This window comes from Lepidochelys kempii, chromosome 12 (genome assembly GCF_965140265.1).
Source record: "Lepidochelys kempii isolate rLepKem1 chromosome 12, rLepKem1.hap2, whole genome shotgun sequence".
Lineage (NCBI taxonomy): Eukaryota > Metazoa > Chordata > Testudines > Cheloniidae > Lepidochelys > Lepidochelys kempii.
This window is the reverse complement of record NC_133267.1, coordinates 25619797-25635681: the sequence shown is the minus strand read 5'-3', so window position 1 is coordinate 25635681 and position 15885 is coordinate 25619797. Positions and strand designations below refer to the sequence as shown.

The 15885-nt window shown below is 40.1% G+C and overlaps 1 protein-coding gene across 1 annotated transcript in view; it reads right to left on the bottom strand.

Moving 5' to 3' along the window:
- Positions 1-6335: 6335 nt before the first annotated feature.
- TERB1 (telomere repeat binding bouquet formation protein 1) overlaps positions 6336-15885 on the bottom strand; it is a 39636-nt gene continuing 30086 nt past the window's right edge. Inside the window, exons 15-19 of the mRNA XM_073308426.1 lie at positions 14444-14533; positions 9745-9861; positions 9162-9274; positions 7271-7486; positions 6336-6451 (exon numbers count right to left, since the gene is read on the bottom strand). Of these exons, the coding sequence (XP_073164527.1) occupies positions 6425-6451; positions 7271-7486; positions 9162-9274; positions 9745-9861; positions 14444-14533 (563 nt within the window). The 3' untranslated portion in view covers positions 6336-6424. The remainder of the gene's footprint in view (positions 6452-7270; positions 7487-9161; positions 9275-9744; positions 9862-14443; positions 14534-15885) is intronic.

The window sequence follows — 15885 nt, the reverse complement described above, 5'->3', positions numbered from 1 at the left end:
TTATTCATCTTCCCAAATAGCTGCACTGAAGAGGACACCATTGTCCTTGGATCAAATTAGTGGCAAAGTTTATCATTTAATATTATGTTGGTGAAGTAATGTTAGTTTCTAGTCACTTCAAGACTTTAAATCTCACTAATGTAATTCTCATTTCTATGTGTGAGAAGAAGAGAGGGATGTTTAAATATTTGTCTTCTTCAGCCATTAGTCTGCATTAGAAGCATGTTATTATTGTGATCCCCTGACAGTGTAATTCTTTCCCCTCTTCATATATACTAATTGTAGCCTAATCAATTCTCATATGACAGATGAGGTTTCTTCACCTGAAGTTTATTTGAGTAGGGGCTCAATCTTTAATAGATCAGTAAGAAAGAAGCCTGACAACAGTCTCCTTAAAAAGCGCCAAATTCTGCCCTCATATGTATGCCACTCCCAGTGAGTAACTTTGTCTCTGATTGGCCCTGATCTAAGTGCTTAACCTTACTAGCATGAGCAAGGATGTTGGAACAATTTATGTAGTGGGGATGCGGAGAGCCATTGAACCAAACTGTGAACACTGTGTATGATGGAATCCATTTCAAGCCAGAGGGTGCAGCAGTACCCCAGCACCTATGAGCATGAGGGAGCACCACTGAGCAGAGTATTAATAGTATTAAAGTTAAGCATCTTCATAAGTGTATGCAAGACCTGGGTCTTTGAGGGTATGTCTCTCAAAGAACACCTTTTGTAAGTTTTTGAAGAAAGATGCTTATGATACATCGATTCACCTGATATAAAGCAGTTACTGTATATTATACAGAGCTAAAAACACAACAGCTACAAATGTTAAAATACCTGTTGAAGATTTTTTAAAGACTTTTTGCAGCAGAAAACCAAATGTAATTTTCAGTTACAGAATTCCCTCCTTCCCCCCCCGCCCCCGTTAATGATGTGTTAGTGCAGTATTAAGAAAACTGCATACCGAATAAGGAGAAATCTATGTTAACTAACTATAGAATATTGACATTACTTGCATGTTAAAGTTAATGATATCAGAGCCTCTACATAATTTGAACTAGAAAATAAAAAAGAAATATTAAACTTATCAATGCAAAATGAGGTTACTAATACTTTCAAAGCATTCTATAAATATGACATAATCAGAGCAAATAGTGGGTCTACTCAGATTTCTGAATGTCATATGGTAACCTGTTCAATTGTAAGCAGAAGTCAAATTTGATAGTAGTTGCATTCTAATAATTTAGTGTAACATTTAATGTTTACATGGTACTCTGGACAGCTCCCCAGCCAATGCTAACAGACAAGGACTATTATAGCTCAACGCACCAGGGACACACCTAATCTTCTGTACAAAAAGTTCTGACCTTCTCTTCGGCTCTCTATGTAGAACAATCTAAACAATATATTAATTTTACTAATTTACTTCAATTTTGCTAATTATTAGTATAAGACTTTCTCAGCAGTCACTGTAAATGCTTATACACTTAGTGGTGCCCATTTATATGATTAGTCTGTTGTGGCATAAATTTAAACAGCTCTGAAATAGGACTCTTGTATGCAACAAAAGATACATTACAAAGCTTGTCTAACCCACAACCTTATCTCTTTCTCTAAACCTCCCATCTGTTGTTTCTAGACTCTGTAGGGTGTAGAACTCTGCTACATTTTTTGCTCTGACTTCCCTGCAGCTAATTAATTTTTTTACATGCAATGGTTTTATTGGCTTCTGTAATTTTAAAAAAGTTTTTCCTTGAGTATTTAGGCTAGTTTTTCACACTGCTGAAAGTTTCCATTGACTTAATCAATTCCTTCAATATACGGAACCTTATACACATTAAAGTTTACGTACATCATTTGGAATTAAAGCATAAATTAGTTGGGGACCTGGTGTCACTATTCATAATTTTGCAGCAAAAATGCATCTATAGTAGAACCTCAGAGTTATGGAGACCTTGGGAATGGAGGTTGTCTGTATCTCTGAAATGTTCCGTAACTCTGAAAAAGAGGTTATGGACTTCAGCCACATGGGGGGTTGGGGCTGCAGTCACTGGGTGGGGGGTGGGGAAGAGTTGGGGCTTCCAACCCTTGGGGTGCCAGGGCTCCAGGTAGGGGGCTCAGGGCTTCTGCCCTTTGGGAGCACCAGGACTCAGCACTTTAGACCTGGGGGGAGTCCTGGGGCTTGGGGCTTCAGCCCCACAGTTTTGCTCCCAGTTTCAGTGCTACGCAGGGCACCGGAGCTCAGAGCTTCCCATGGCTCCCCTCCTGGTTTCAGGGGAAGAGGGTGTGTCAGGGCTTGGGGCTTTAGCTACGGGGGAATCGTTGGGGCTGAAACTGATGCTCCCCTTGTAGCTAAAGCCCAGAGTCTTGGCGTCCCCATGGGACTGAAGCCAGGAACAGAGCTGCACGGCTGAAGCCCCAGCACTCCCCCACAGTCTAAAGCCCTGAATCCCTGTGCTCCTGAGGGTCAGAAGCCCTGAGGACCTCCCTCCAGCCTGGAGTCTTAATCCTGCCACACCCTGCGGCTGCAGCCCCCAACCCCCTGTGGCTGAAGCCCTGGGCCTTGGGGCTAAAGTCCCAAGGCAGTACAGTATTTGCTGCTTTTTTTTTTTCAGTCTGCGCTGCTGCCTGATTGAGGACTTCCAGTTTCACCTGGTATCCAGTTGACTGGTAAACCCATAACTCTGGTGTTCATATCTTTGAGAGTCTACCAGGGGTGTAGCCATGCGTGGGTCATGGCCCACCCACTTAGCATGCAGGCCCACCCAAATCTGAGCAGAGGTGTAGTGCTGCCACAGTGGCCCGGAGCGTCACTTGGGCACGTGAAATCCAGGACTGAGCTATGTGCCTGTCCTTCAGAAAGCTATGCTCCGGCAGCTCTGCCTTGCCATTTTCTGAGCCACCCCATACGTGTGCCCAGCTGAGCAGGTGAAGCTAGCACAGTCTGTCATTACCCTCCCACCCGAAAGTTGGGCCACCAACTTTCCACTCCTAGCTATGCTACTGAGTTCTACTATATTAACAAATTTGTCATTGTTAAGGAATACACCATTTTATAGCTGTGAAGGGGTTGACTCACTGCTAGCACCTCCTTGTGGCCAGGCCTGGCTTAGCAGCTCTCTTCCCATTGGGGAGATCCTGCTGATGGTTGCCCCACCTCTGCAGTGGTCTGCATCTTCCTGTGACTCGGCCCTCCGGCCAGGTCACTTTAAAGTCTCTTCCTTTCCAGGGTAATCCATGAACAAAAAGAAAGGGGAATTAATGCAAATAAACAGAGTTCATAGGAAATAGAGGGGAATTATTCCCTCTCAAGGGAATCAGAATCTGGCTTTCCCTTCTCTCAGGGAAGGGCCATGGGGGAGCACTCATTTGAGAAGCTCCTACCTTCAGTCAGCCCTTTCCTCAGGAGTTGAGGGTCTGTTCTCTTACTGGTTGTGCCAACGGGTAAGCTTCTTTGCTTCTCTTTTCAGCTCCTCCTCTAGCCTATGCATGTGCATGTATTGCAGGCATGGTATAAAGCTGCCTGATCCTAGAGCCATTCTTTAGTCCCTTGTTGTCCACAGTGGGGTTTGTATACCCCATCACAATAGCCTGCTATTCTTGGCCTACCTGAAGTCTAGTACTGCATTATATAAGATCACAACAAGCATGGCTGCTTAAATCGAACACTAAATTATTTACTCTTATTGATCTGTGACATCTTACATGTGACTGTCAGCACAATATTACAGAAAAGGACTTATTCTCCTGTTGTATGAGTAACCTAATTGACATCAGTGGAGTTACTGTTCCAGAACCTCTGCTGGTGCAAATGAGCATAGCATAATGGATCATTGTATTTACGAAGTTAAAGAATTTAGACTCAACACACACAATTAGTTTAGTGATAACAGTCATGTTAATGGGCATATGGAAAGTGGATTAAACTGGGACAAGCATATATGTAGCAAGAGTTTCTTTCGAGTCAATTTAAAATATTGGCCTAAAAGTTCCCCCGGGAAGAGGACTAGTCACAGTGCACTAAGTGTATGTAATTATTTGCAGGATGTGGGCAGAAATTGAAGTTGCTAAATGGGATATTAGGTAACTGTCACATTCTCTTTGGGGTTCTTAACATTGAGGATGGAATTTGAAAATAAACTGTCATACATTGTAGGTACTCTTCTATATTGAACTACTTGATTTTATGTATGTTATGACAAGTTCTACCAAAATACTACTACAGAGAAAGTAAATTAATTTTTCTAGGGAAGCACAATGTATTGTTAGATGTATTATCTGCTGTTCAGCTGTGGTATGGATGGCTTTATTCATGTGCAGTTCTAGCTCTAGCATCAGATTTTATGTCAGAGTGAATGAAATACAAGATTCACTTAAACCCACGTCACATCTTGGTATTAAAAACCTCATCCTTTTTTAAACAGCTAGATAAATGTGGATCCTATTCATTCTTCTTTCTTGTTCAGATGATCAAAGAATTACAAAGTAATTACTGAGGGTATGTCTACACTGAATTAGAGATCCACAACTGGCCTACACCAGCTGACTAGGGGTCATGCTAAAAGGTTTTTTAATGGAGATTTAGACATTGAGACTTGGGCAGGAGCCTAGGTTCTAGGACTCTGTGAGGTGATAGGGTCTGAGCTCAGGCTGCAGTCTGAGCCTGAACATCTACAATGTAATTAAACAGCCCCTTAGCCCAAGCCAGCTGCAGGTGTCTAATTGCAGTGCAGACATACCCAAAGTGACTTACTAGCTAATGCACCACCTGGTGGCTTGATGCAGTGTTATAGGGCTTTCACTTTATGTAGCCCCACTGGCTGGTCATTCAGGTCTGCTGCTAGCCCACCTCATCTTGTGATTCAGCACTCTGGCCAGGTCATGTTTAGTCTCACCTCTTTCAGGGAAAACCAGAGTTCAATGCAAGAACGCTGCCATGACTCTACATCAGGTCATCAGCCCAGATCCAAGTTCAGTAATCCTTCTGATCCTTGTATCGGGCGTCTTCATGCTAGCCTCTGTGGTGAGGCAGTACAGGAACCCAGTCCCTCCCTCCACCCTGGATTCCAAGCTGAGGGAGCCTGTAACAAGGGGTTGTTTGTCTCATCAGATCTCTTGCTTCTTCTGTGGACTGCTTCGTATGTCACCCCACCTTCTCCTCAGGGGGTTTGTATTGTTGGCAGGGATCTGCTTTAGGGCTAGGCCTCTAGTCCAAGGTGACAAAGGAAAGAAAACTAAATTAACAAAATAAAGACTAGCACCAGCCCTTCTGTCCTGCAAGGGTCCTTCAACCACTGTTTGCAGGACCTCCATATTTGCAGAAAACCTAAGATAGCTTGGCTCTCTGGTTTGCTTATTTCTGGGAGTTGAGAGTGAGACCTCAGTCCAACCTCCCAAGGCTGGGGTCTTCTGATCAGGGCTTCTCCTGGCATTCCCAACACTATTACTACCATGTCTAAGGGCAATACAAGAACACTAGCTTAAAGTACCCACTGCTCTTCAGAGTAAAGGAAGAATGGCTACTCACACACAAAAATGGAAATTGAATGAACATCCAAAACAGAATTAGTTTGATAGTAAGCTCCTAAAGACAGAGCCCATAACTGAGCTTTATAAAGGACTGCATATAAGTAATGTTCTAAAAATAAAAATGGCTACATCCTGCTTTCCTATTCATTCTGGTATAGATGTACATGATAATTGGGCTCCTTCAACTTTAGCAGCTTTCAATATTAGTTCTATATACACACACAACAGGGTAGTTTGTGATAAAAATCACACTTAAGCATTTTAAATGCGCATTCCAGAGTACTAAACCCAAGTGCAATAACATCTATAAGTGTGGTATAAAATAGAGAAAAAGGTAGATATGGCTGTATGTTAAAGATAATGATGTGCTCTTGTTCCATCTCAGGGACAGTGGAATGGAAAAAAGCAAGAAAATAAAAACAGAGCCAACAAAAATATTTTAAAATGTATCAGTATGTGGAATCAATTTAGCAATGTTAAACTTTTGTACAAAAGTGAAAGAGGATAAAATAATCTGTAATATAGTTTTAGCAAGTGAGATATTTAAAGAAAGTGCAAATATTCCAGTTAAGCACTGGAAGGTCAAGTTAAATATTGCATGCAAAAAGTTTTGTTCTGGGGTTTTTTTTTTGGGTGTGCCTCTGTAGTAAAGTTAAAGCATTTTCATTTTAGTGGTATACATTTTATTTAATGAATGTACATTAGCATTCTGAAAATACCTATCAAAATACATTTCACTTAAGTCTACATAAGAGCCTAGCCCTGTATAAATCACAATAAAAAATCTGAAATGAAATATGTAGAGTGCATATTAACAGTACCTAACTCTTTTACACTATAATTCTGTCCTTTAAACTTCCAAATTCTTTAGCAGAATATAAAATATTTTAGAAAGATGTTACAGATCTTCTTTATTTTCATTCCTCTGTAAAATTTAAAAAAAAATAGTAAATATCAAAACAAACTGGTATTTTCATACACTAAATTGTGATACAAGATCTAGTACATATTCTACAACAGGGTTAAGAGAAAGAATACCTGATATTTGTAGCATGTTTCGAACAACTATTAGCTAATCAATTATTATTATATTAGCTAATCAAATTACATTACATATTACATATTACATTTGTAATTACATGTAATATTAATATGTAATTACATATTACAAATATTAGCTAATCAATCAATTAAAAATCATCTTCATTTTGCAGATAGAGAAAACTGATATACACAGAGAAACTTGCCCCAGGCGAAACAAGTCATTGTCAGAGAGAAATTAGAACTCAGGAATTCCTAGCTTCCAGTCCCTAGTCAGTATGTTGGACTATCCTAGGGATCTTGGGTGAGCTTCTCACTCATTCTGGCCTTTGTATTCTGAGTAATAGGGCTGGAATGACACTAAGGAGTTCTAAAAGTCCTAGATGTAGTTCTCTCCCTGCACAGGGTTTGGAGAAGACAGTCACAGCGAGCAACAGGCTGCTCCAGCTTAGGCAGCCTACTAGGGCTGCCTTAGTTACAAGAGGCAGCAGCCAGAACTGGGAGGGCACAAAAGGTGGTTTACAGGTGCTTTAGCCCTTTTGCCCCTGGGCTGCAACTTCTGTGATGTGCCTCAAAGGCACAGCACAAAATCTCACACTTTTGTGGTTTCACAGCAAAACTGAAAATGCAATTAGAGGTTACAATTCAAATCAGTTTTTAACTTTAACATAAAGAGACTATTCGAAAATTAGATTTCCCTTACATGTATCTGTAACTTGCGGTATTTTTTAGCAAGATCAACATTTGTCCGTCCTTTCTGAAATGGGTAGGACCACAAAATTGAATTCCAGTGATGGCCCATTTTCCTTACGCCACTCAAAAGATAGTTTACTTCTTCTGTTGTAAAATCTTTCCGGATTCTTCGTTTATTCTTTTTTAAAGCTCTTGCATGTGTGTCCAATGAAAGACTTTCAGTCCTCTGTAAGTATTTATTTTGACTTATTTAAAAATTATGTAAAACTACATAGCATTGAAGTGGAAAAGATAATATAAGTCATTAAGAATACCATTTAACATAATTCTTAAACGTTAGTTCTGATATTATAGAGGCCTACAGAACAACAGAAGGAGAGATTACTTATTCTGTACGATAACTGTACCCCATGCACTTTTGAGCAGAGATTTGGTAGCTGTACCTGGTCTGCCCTGTGCACCTTTGAGCAGAGATTTGGTAGCTGCACCTGGTCTGCACATACACCCTAACTATTCTTGTGCCCTGTACCAAGGATATATAGGGCAGTGTTGGGTGAACCACCCCTCCGTTCCTTCCCTACCATGAAGTCCCTTCAAGACAAGACTCTGATGCAAAGGAAAAGGAGGGCGGATAATGGAGTATCCACAGGGATATTAATCAAAGAATTCTAGTTACTATACTGGGTAAGTAATCTCTCCTTCAAGTTATGTCTCTATGGGTTCACTTCAGCTGATTCCTAAGCAGTACTCCCTGAAGGAGGAGGAAGCTTCAGAACCTGGTCTAAGACGGTGTGCAGAACTGCAGTACAAAGATAGCATCTGTCCTGGAGGCATGCACTAAGGCATAGTGTTTTGAGAAGGTGTGAACCAAAGCCTCAGCTTTGCATATTTTTGTAATGGGCACAGTCTTCAACATGAAAATGGAAGTAGGTTGAGATCTGGTGGTATGGGCTATAACCCTAGGAACAGGGTGATTAGCAGCCTCATAACAAGAGAGGATACAACTGGAAAGTCTTTGGGTGGAAACAGGTATCCCTTTAACTCTGGCAGCAAAAGAGACAAACAATCTGGGAGGGGTCCTAAAGGATTTGGTGCCGTCCAGATAAAAGGCCAACACACCTCTGATGGCTAAGGTGTGGAGGGCAGCTTCCCCATGGTTAGAAGGGCCCTGGGAAAACTGATTTCACAGATTGCACAGAAATTGCTAAATTAGCCCTATATCGTGATTTTTCCAATAAAGGGGAGATGGAAGTGAGAATCTGCACTTGGTCTCATGTTTGGTGAGGCTCATAGCCCTCCTGAACTGCTGCCTTGACAGCAGAATAGCCAATGTGTGTGTGGTGTCTCCCAGAGACCTTACCTCCTTAGGCTCTGTGATTCACTGCCTATTAATGAAACCAGAAGCAGGGGGCAGAAACTGTGGCAGGGAGACGATTCTGAAGAGCCTAGTCTAAAGCGGCTGTTGCTGCCCTGTTCTATCCTCCCTGCTCTGACCACATTGACCTGCCTAGCGTGCCCCCTCACGGGTGGAGCAGTCAAGCCCTAGCTGCCCCATCCTGACTCAACCACGTGTCAGCCCCAGCCCCCCACTCTGTGACCACAGGGACCAGGTCCTGGGCAGAAGGGGAGACCCAGAGGTGGTTAAAGGAGAGTGAAGGGCTTAAAAAAAAATTAGTACTAAATACATCCCTAGTATAAGTGGGTGTAACTGCACTGACAATCAATGGAGATGCACCTGTTTACACTAGGGTTCAACTTGGTCATTCATCCTGGTGCTGGGTTCCTGTTACAAGTGACTACACTAATAACAATAAAGACATTTTTAAAAACCACAGAGGTGTTGACTTTATTTTGGATTTTTATGCAGATATGTGAGGGTATTATCTGGCCTCATAACTTACCTCATCTTCATCAAATGAATATTTATTTTTCTCATTCAAGCCTTGATATTCTGTGTTGTGTGTTTCTTTGACTGTTTGTTTCTTCAAGTGTGTGTCTTGGTCTGTTTGGAGAGCTGTGGAGTTATGAACAAGGCCATCTGTATGTTAATTTAAACTAACTGAAATCTAAGATAGAACTGAATGTGGTAATGTAAAGCAGCAGTTCTTCTTACAAAAGTTAAAGTGTGAATGTTCACTTATTTTATAAATTCTAATAAATAATATTAAAGTAGCTTTTCTCCAGCATTAAGGCTACATCAATGTCACTGATGCATTAAATATCAGTGACATTGGGGTTATATCTTAGGTGCAGTAGAACTAACCAACCAACAGATGACAGAAGACCATGCTCACAAGTCAACATCTTTTGTTATTAAAGTTGGAAGATAATAGTATATATCATTTTAAATTCTCATACCTTGATCTCCAGTGATGAGCACAGATTTTTTAATCACAGCCAATTGCAATGCACTCAACCAGAGACAGAGTAAAATTGATTTTACAGCTTCCTGAATTCTGTGATAAATTTTATGGTAATACTCACTTTTTGTGTATGTAGGCATTAAGTTATATTTTTCTCGGAAATCAATATTTTTCTTGAGGTTGTCATCTATATTTGAAATACTACTTTGGGTTTTCTTCATAGGAGTCAAACAAATACCTTTTAAAACACAACAAACAAGGTAATTATTTAGGAACCAAAATTCAAGGGAAGACCCTCTTCCCAACTATATTATTAATGTATAATATAGCTGGACTAGAAGAATGTGCCAGGCAGGAAACCTTTGCCTTCCAGCTGCCATGTCATATCAATCTAAAGGAGTTGGTAACTTGAAAATAGACTGTAATTTAGAAAAAGGTTATGCTGGCAGGCCAACCTCTCTGGAAAAAAATGATAACCAATTTTGGAATCTGGAGAATAAATGAACCAATTAGCTAGTAACTTGGTATCAGCAATTTGTTAATTTGGACACTAATATAAACCCAAGATTTTAAAAAGTAAGAGCCTAAAGTTATGTTCTTAAGCAAGTGGCCTGATTTTCAAAAGCACTGAGCACTCATTGACTTCAGTAGGTATTGCTGCATCCTCAGTAAATTTGAAAATCATGCCACTTCTTTAGGAGCCTAAATATGGATTTTGGAGCATAACTTCAGCCTATTTTTAAAATATCGTCATTAATAATACAAAACAGTGTCAGTCACTAGCACTGTATGGATATGGTTGGTGCTGTGTACCACAATCACTTCATTTTAATTGAGAATCCCTCGTGAATTATCTTAAAAGTAGAAATATGAGAGTTCTCATATTTTATGGGGTAAAGTGACACACTGATCCTCAACGATTAGACTGAAATTTATTACAGAAAGATTATGAACTGAATTTAGAGACTGAGATATGGGCTGGGAGTTTTAATCCAATTCTTAGTGCAGATTAGGGCTGTCAATTAATCCTAGTTAACTCATGCGATCAAAAAATAATAATCGTGATTAATTGCAGTTTTAATCACACTGTTGAATAATAGAATGCCTATTGAAATTTCTTAAATATTTTGGATGTTTTTCTACATTTTCATATATATTGATTTCAATTACAACACAGAATACAGGGTGTATATTATTTTTTTTACAAGTATTTGCACTGTAAAATGATAAAAGAAATAGTATTTTTCAATTCACCTCATACAAACACTGTAGTGCAATCTCTTTGTTGTGAAAGTGCAACTTACAAATGTAGGGTTTTTTGTTACATAACTGCACTCAAAAACAAAACAATGTAAAACTTCAGAGCCTCCAACTCCAGTCAGTCCTACTTCTTGTTCAGCCAATCGCGAAGACAAACAAGTAGTTTTAAATTTATGGGATATAATGCTGCCTGCTTCTTATTTACAATGTCACCAGAAAGCGAGAACAGGCATTTGCATGGCATTTTTGTAGCCGGCACTGCAAGGTATTTATGTGCCAGATATGCTAAACATTCGTACGCCCCTTTGTGCTTCGGCCACCATTTCAGATGATGTGCTTCCATACTAATGATGCTCATTACAAAAAATAATGTATTAACTAAATTTGTGACTGAACTCCTTTGGGGAGAATTGTATGTCTCCTGCTCTGTTTTACCTGCATTCTGCCATACGTTTCATGTTATAGCAGTCTCGGATTATGACCCAGCACATCTTGCTCATTTAAGAACACTTTTACCGCAGATTTGACAAAACGCAAAGAAGGTACCAATGTGAAATTTCTAAAGATAGCTACAGCACTCCACCCATGATTTAAGAATCTGAAGTGCCTTCCAAAATCTGAGAGGGACGGGGTGTGGAGCATGCTTTCAGAAGTCTTAGAAGAACAACACTCCGATGCAAAAACTAGAAAACGCAAACCACCAAAAAAGAAAATCAACCTTCTGCTGATGGCATCTGACTCAGATGATGAAAATGAACATGCGTCAGTCCACACTGCTTTGGATGACAGAACCTGTCATCAGCATGGACTCATGTCCCCTGGAATGATGGGTGAAGCATGAAGGGTCATATGAATCTTTAGCGCATCTGGCACATAAACTTCTTGCTATGCTGACTACAACAGTGCCATGAGAATGCCTGTTCTCACTTTCAGGTGACCCTGTAAACAAGAAACGGGCAGCATTATCTCCTGAAAATGTAAACAAACTTATTTGTCTGACCAATGGGCTGAACAAGAAATAGGATAGAGTAGCCTTGCAGGCTTTAAAATTTTACATTGTTTTATTTTTGAACACAGGTTTTCTTTTGTACATAATTCTACATTTGTAAGTTCAACTTTCATGATAAAGAGATTGCACAACAGTACATTTATTAGGTGAACTGAAAAATACTATTTCTTTTGATTTTTTACAGTGCAAATATTTGTAATAAAAATAAATATAAAGTGAGCACTGTACACTTTGTATTCTGTGTTGTAATTGAAATCAATATATTTGAAAAGTAGAAAACATCAAAAAATATTTAAATAAATGGTATTCTATTATTGTTTAACAGTGCGATTAATGATTGATTTTGTGGTATTTGCTGTAAATTTCTGATTATTACACTGTCACTGATCTTATGAGTTGTGTCACACTGTACAGTAACAAGTGGGTGCTTTCAGAACTACTAGACACTCTGCAACATATTTTCTGTGTTCTTAAAATGCACACATCATGCACCTGCCCTGACCAGCCAACACACGTCGGTGAAGCATCTCTGGTGATCTGCCAACAATGGCATAATTCCCTTCTCATTCTGAAAGTTGTTGGTACATGTCAGGTTTATGCAAATTAGTGGGAGGCAGTTTCAGGGGTAACTGCTGCTGTCCTGCACTGTGCCTGTTCTGTGAATGGGTAGAAGACTTCAGCCCTCCTAGGTTATCAAGCTGAAGCTTTTCATTTCTTAGGTCACTAAATTCCCTTTTTTGCATTTAATATTTACAATACAGTGCTTTTGCTCCCGGAAAAGTGCTTTGAAAATACTGTATATTCCTTTATCAGTATATTCCTTACTTAATTCACAATTGTGAATATGTATAGACAAGGTCTGCAAGAATACTCTGATCTTGTTGTAATCTGTCAATGTGCATTTCAACAAAACTGGCATGATTCTCCTCTCACATTAGTGGAAATCAGGAGCAAATCCACTGAAGTCAATAGCTTCGTCTACATTACAGGTTTCAGAGTAGCAGCCGTGTTAGTCTGTATTCGCAAAAAGAAAAGGAGTACTTGTGGCACCTTAGAGATTAGTCTCTAAGGTGCCACAAGTACTCCTTTTCTGTCTACATTACAGTTAGGGTGATGTATGCTGCCTTATGTTGACCTAGTTGTGCATGTGTCTATACTTAAATTTGTCTCCCACTAATGAAAGTGCCCGGTTACAGTGATGGAGTAACACAACCTCCCCATGTGGCGTTGAGCCCGGGCAAATGTACTGACGTTGACACAGTGTGAGTGTAGACACTGTGTTACTTATGTCGACCCTAAGAGTCCTCCCCCTTTGATTCACAGATATTATGCAGGACACAGCTGTCAGGTGTAACCATTAGAATGTTTTTTTCACTGAGATCCAATCTTGTGAGTAAACAATGCCAGTGTCCCTTCAACCTACTAAACCACATTCAGCTGCACCTACAGGTAGATGAATCCTTTGATGGTGATGTCGAGGTGGCTGGTGTACAGCTTCATGAGTCAGGGACCAAGGGTCCCCCAGGATCACTACAGGCATTTCAGTATTACCAATGGTAATCTCCCCGTCAGGAAAGAAAGGTCCTGCTTGTAGCTTTCTGTGTTCAACCTGACCCTGATGTTTTGGGGCCTGTTAGGAATTGTGTGCTGCTTGATGTATATCTATGAATAAACAGTCAATGCACCTACTGATTCTGTGGTGTTTGCTGTAAATATCTGATTATTACATGGTCACTGATCCTATGAGTTGTGTCACACTGTACAGTAACAAATGGGTCCTTTCAGAACTACTAGGCACTCTGCAGCATATTTTCTGTGTTCTTAAAATGCACGCATCATGCACCTTCCCTGACCAGCCAACACACATGTCGGTGAAGCATCCCTGGTGATCTGCCAACAATGGCATAACCATAGAAAAGTAGCCCTTTCTGTCTATGTACTCTGTAGCAAAGTGGTCTGGTGCCAAAATAGGGAGATGCGTGCCCTCTATTGCTCTACTTCCACCACAGTTCGGGAGCCCCATTTCTGCAAATCCATCCACTATCTCCTGCTAATAAAAGCAAAAATGCCTACAATGACTATTTCTTTCATTTTCTGCTACACAGAAATGAGATACTGTCTTATTATTTATTATTGAAGTGGCATAGTTATGTTTAATATTGTAGAGTGCCCAGAGGAATGAAGTCTTGCATGGGTATGTCTACACAGCACCTAGAAGCAAGCCTCCAAGCCAGGATCCACAGACTTGTGTTAGTGGCACTCATACTAACATGCTAAATATAACTGGGTAGCCATTGCTTTTACATTGTGGCTCAGACTGGAGCTCAGGCTCTTAAGCTGGGAGGGCTTCAGAGCCAGAGCTCCGGCCAGAGCCAGAACATAAAAACATCTACGTGGCTGTTTTTAGCATATTAACACAAGCCCTGATACAATGTGTCTGGATCTGGGCTGGGACGCTTACGTAGAAATGCCCCTTGTGTATACGTGCAATAGAATTACTCATATAATAAGTAGTTTTTCCATAAGCCCCAGTTGCAGGACTGGCCTTTACTTCGGAAATTTTCCTGCGGATTTTTTCTGCTCTTGAAGGTTGACGACTCTGTATTCAGTCTTCCTTTCTTAGCTGGGGTCAACAGTATTTCTGGAAAGCACAGGACAAATGTTTTATCATCATCATAAATGCTAGCAGTTAAAAACTTTCATTCTAAAAATCCAGTTTCTTTTCTTTTTTTTTCAGTAGAAAGCTACATGTATTTGAGGATGTACTTTCCCTCACCCACCATCCTGATCAAGAGTTATAAGCCTCTCACATCCTTGAGGAAGCGATACTGGTATGAGAAAGGGCTTGTTGTGCTGCCATGCACTCATTCAATCTTTCCTAATGGTAGAAGGCAGGAGCTTACTAATTCTGGCTAAGAGGACAGACAGCCTCATCCAAATTCATAATGAGGATATACAGCCAATTACCAAGGAACACACAAGAGAGATGTACACTGTAGTTTCTACTCCCACGGACCAGGGGTCTAATTATGATCTCAAGTATACACCAGTATAAATTATGACTAACTCCAATTAAGTTAATGGAGTTAAACCAATGTAAGATTACTAGATCAGAATCAATCAAAACAAATGACTAATTACAAATACCTTTTAAACTATACCCTTATCTATTACAAAAAATCCTCATAATTACTCTTAAAAGCCTCAGAACTACTGTTATTACAGATAACTGATTTTTTTAGTCCCCTTTTATATCTCTCTTCAGCTTCCAGAATGACTTTGTGACGATCACACTGATGTGGACAAGTATGCAAGATCTTGCTAAAATTTCTGCTAGTGAAAGGCAGTCCTACAGTTATACAGCCTGAAAAAAAAAAAAAAACCTATGTTGTAGAAATAGCATATATAAAATGTAGATGTAGCAAATCTATTTGTTAAAAATGTCTTCAAAGTGGTTTTTAGAGCTTATGCCACAGTCTTTCTAAATAGTGACACTTATTTTAAAGTTCCCTCTTTCATGTTCTGCAACGTTCAACCTTGATGCAGCCAGCAAACCCTTGTTCTGAAGCCCCAGCATGCATTTCTACGAGCCACTACTAAACTCAGCAGATTTGTTGTTTTGCCCGAAAAGGGTTCAATTTGTTCTTAGATTTCCATGTACACGTCAAGGAAGACTGGCCCTAAAATGTATATTTTTGAAAATGCTTGTTTAACACTTTGTAGTAGCTCTCCAAAAAACACACACACGTTTTTATTAAGACCACGGAAAATAAATTATATCCACAGAGGGCCAGATTATGTACAGACCCTGTGTAGAAGTGCAAGGAAGGCACAAGACAGAACACAAGGTGCCTCTGTTCCCTTTGCACACTCCCATAGGGGCATGGGTGGTGGGTAGGATGACCCGACAGAAAAAATGGGAAAAATTGGGGTGGGGGGTGCCCCCACTCCGCCTCTTCCCCCAATGCTCTGCCCCTGCTCACCCTGCCCCCC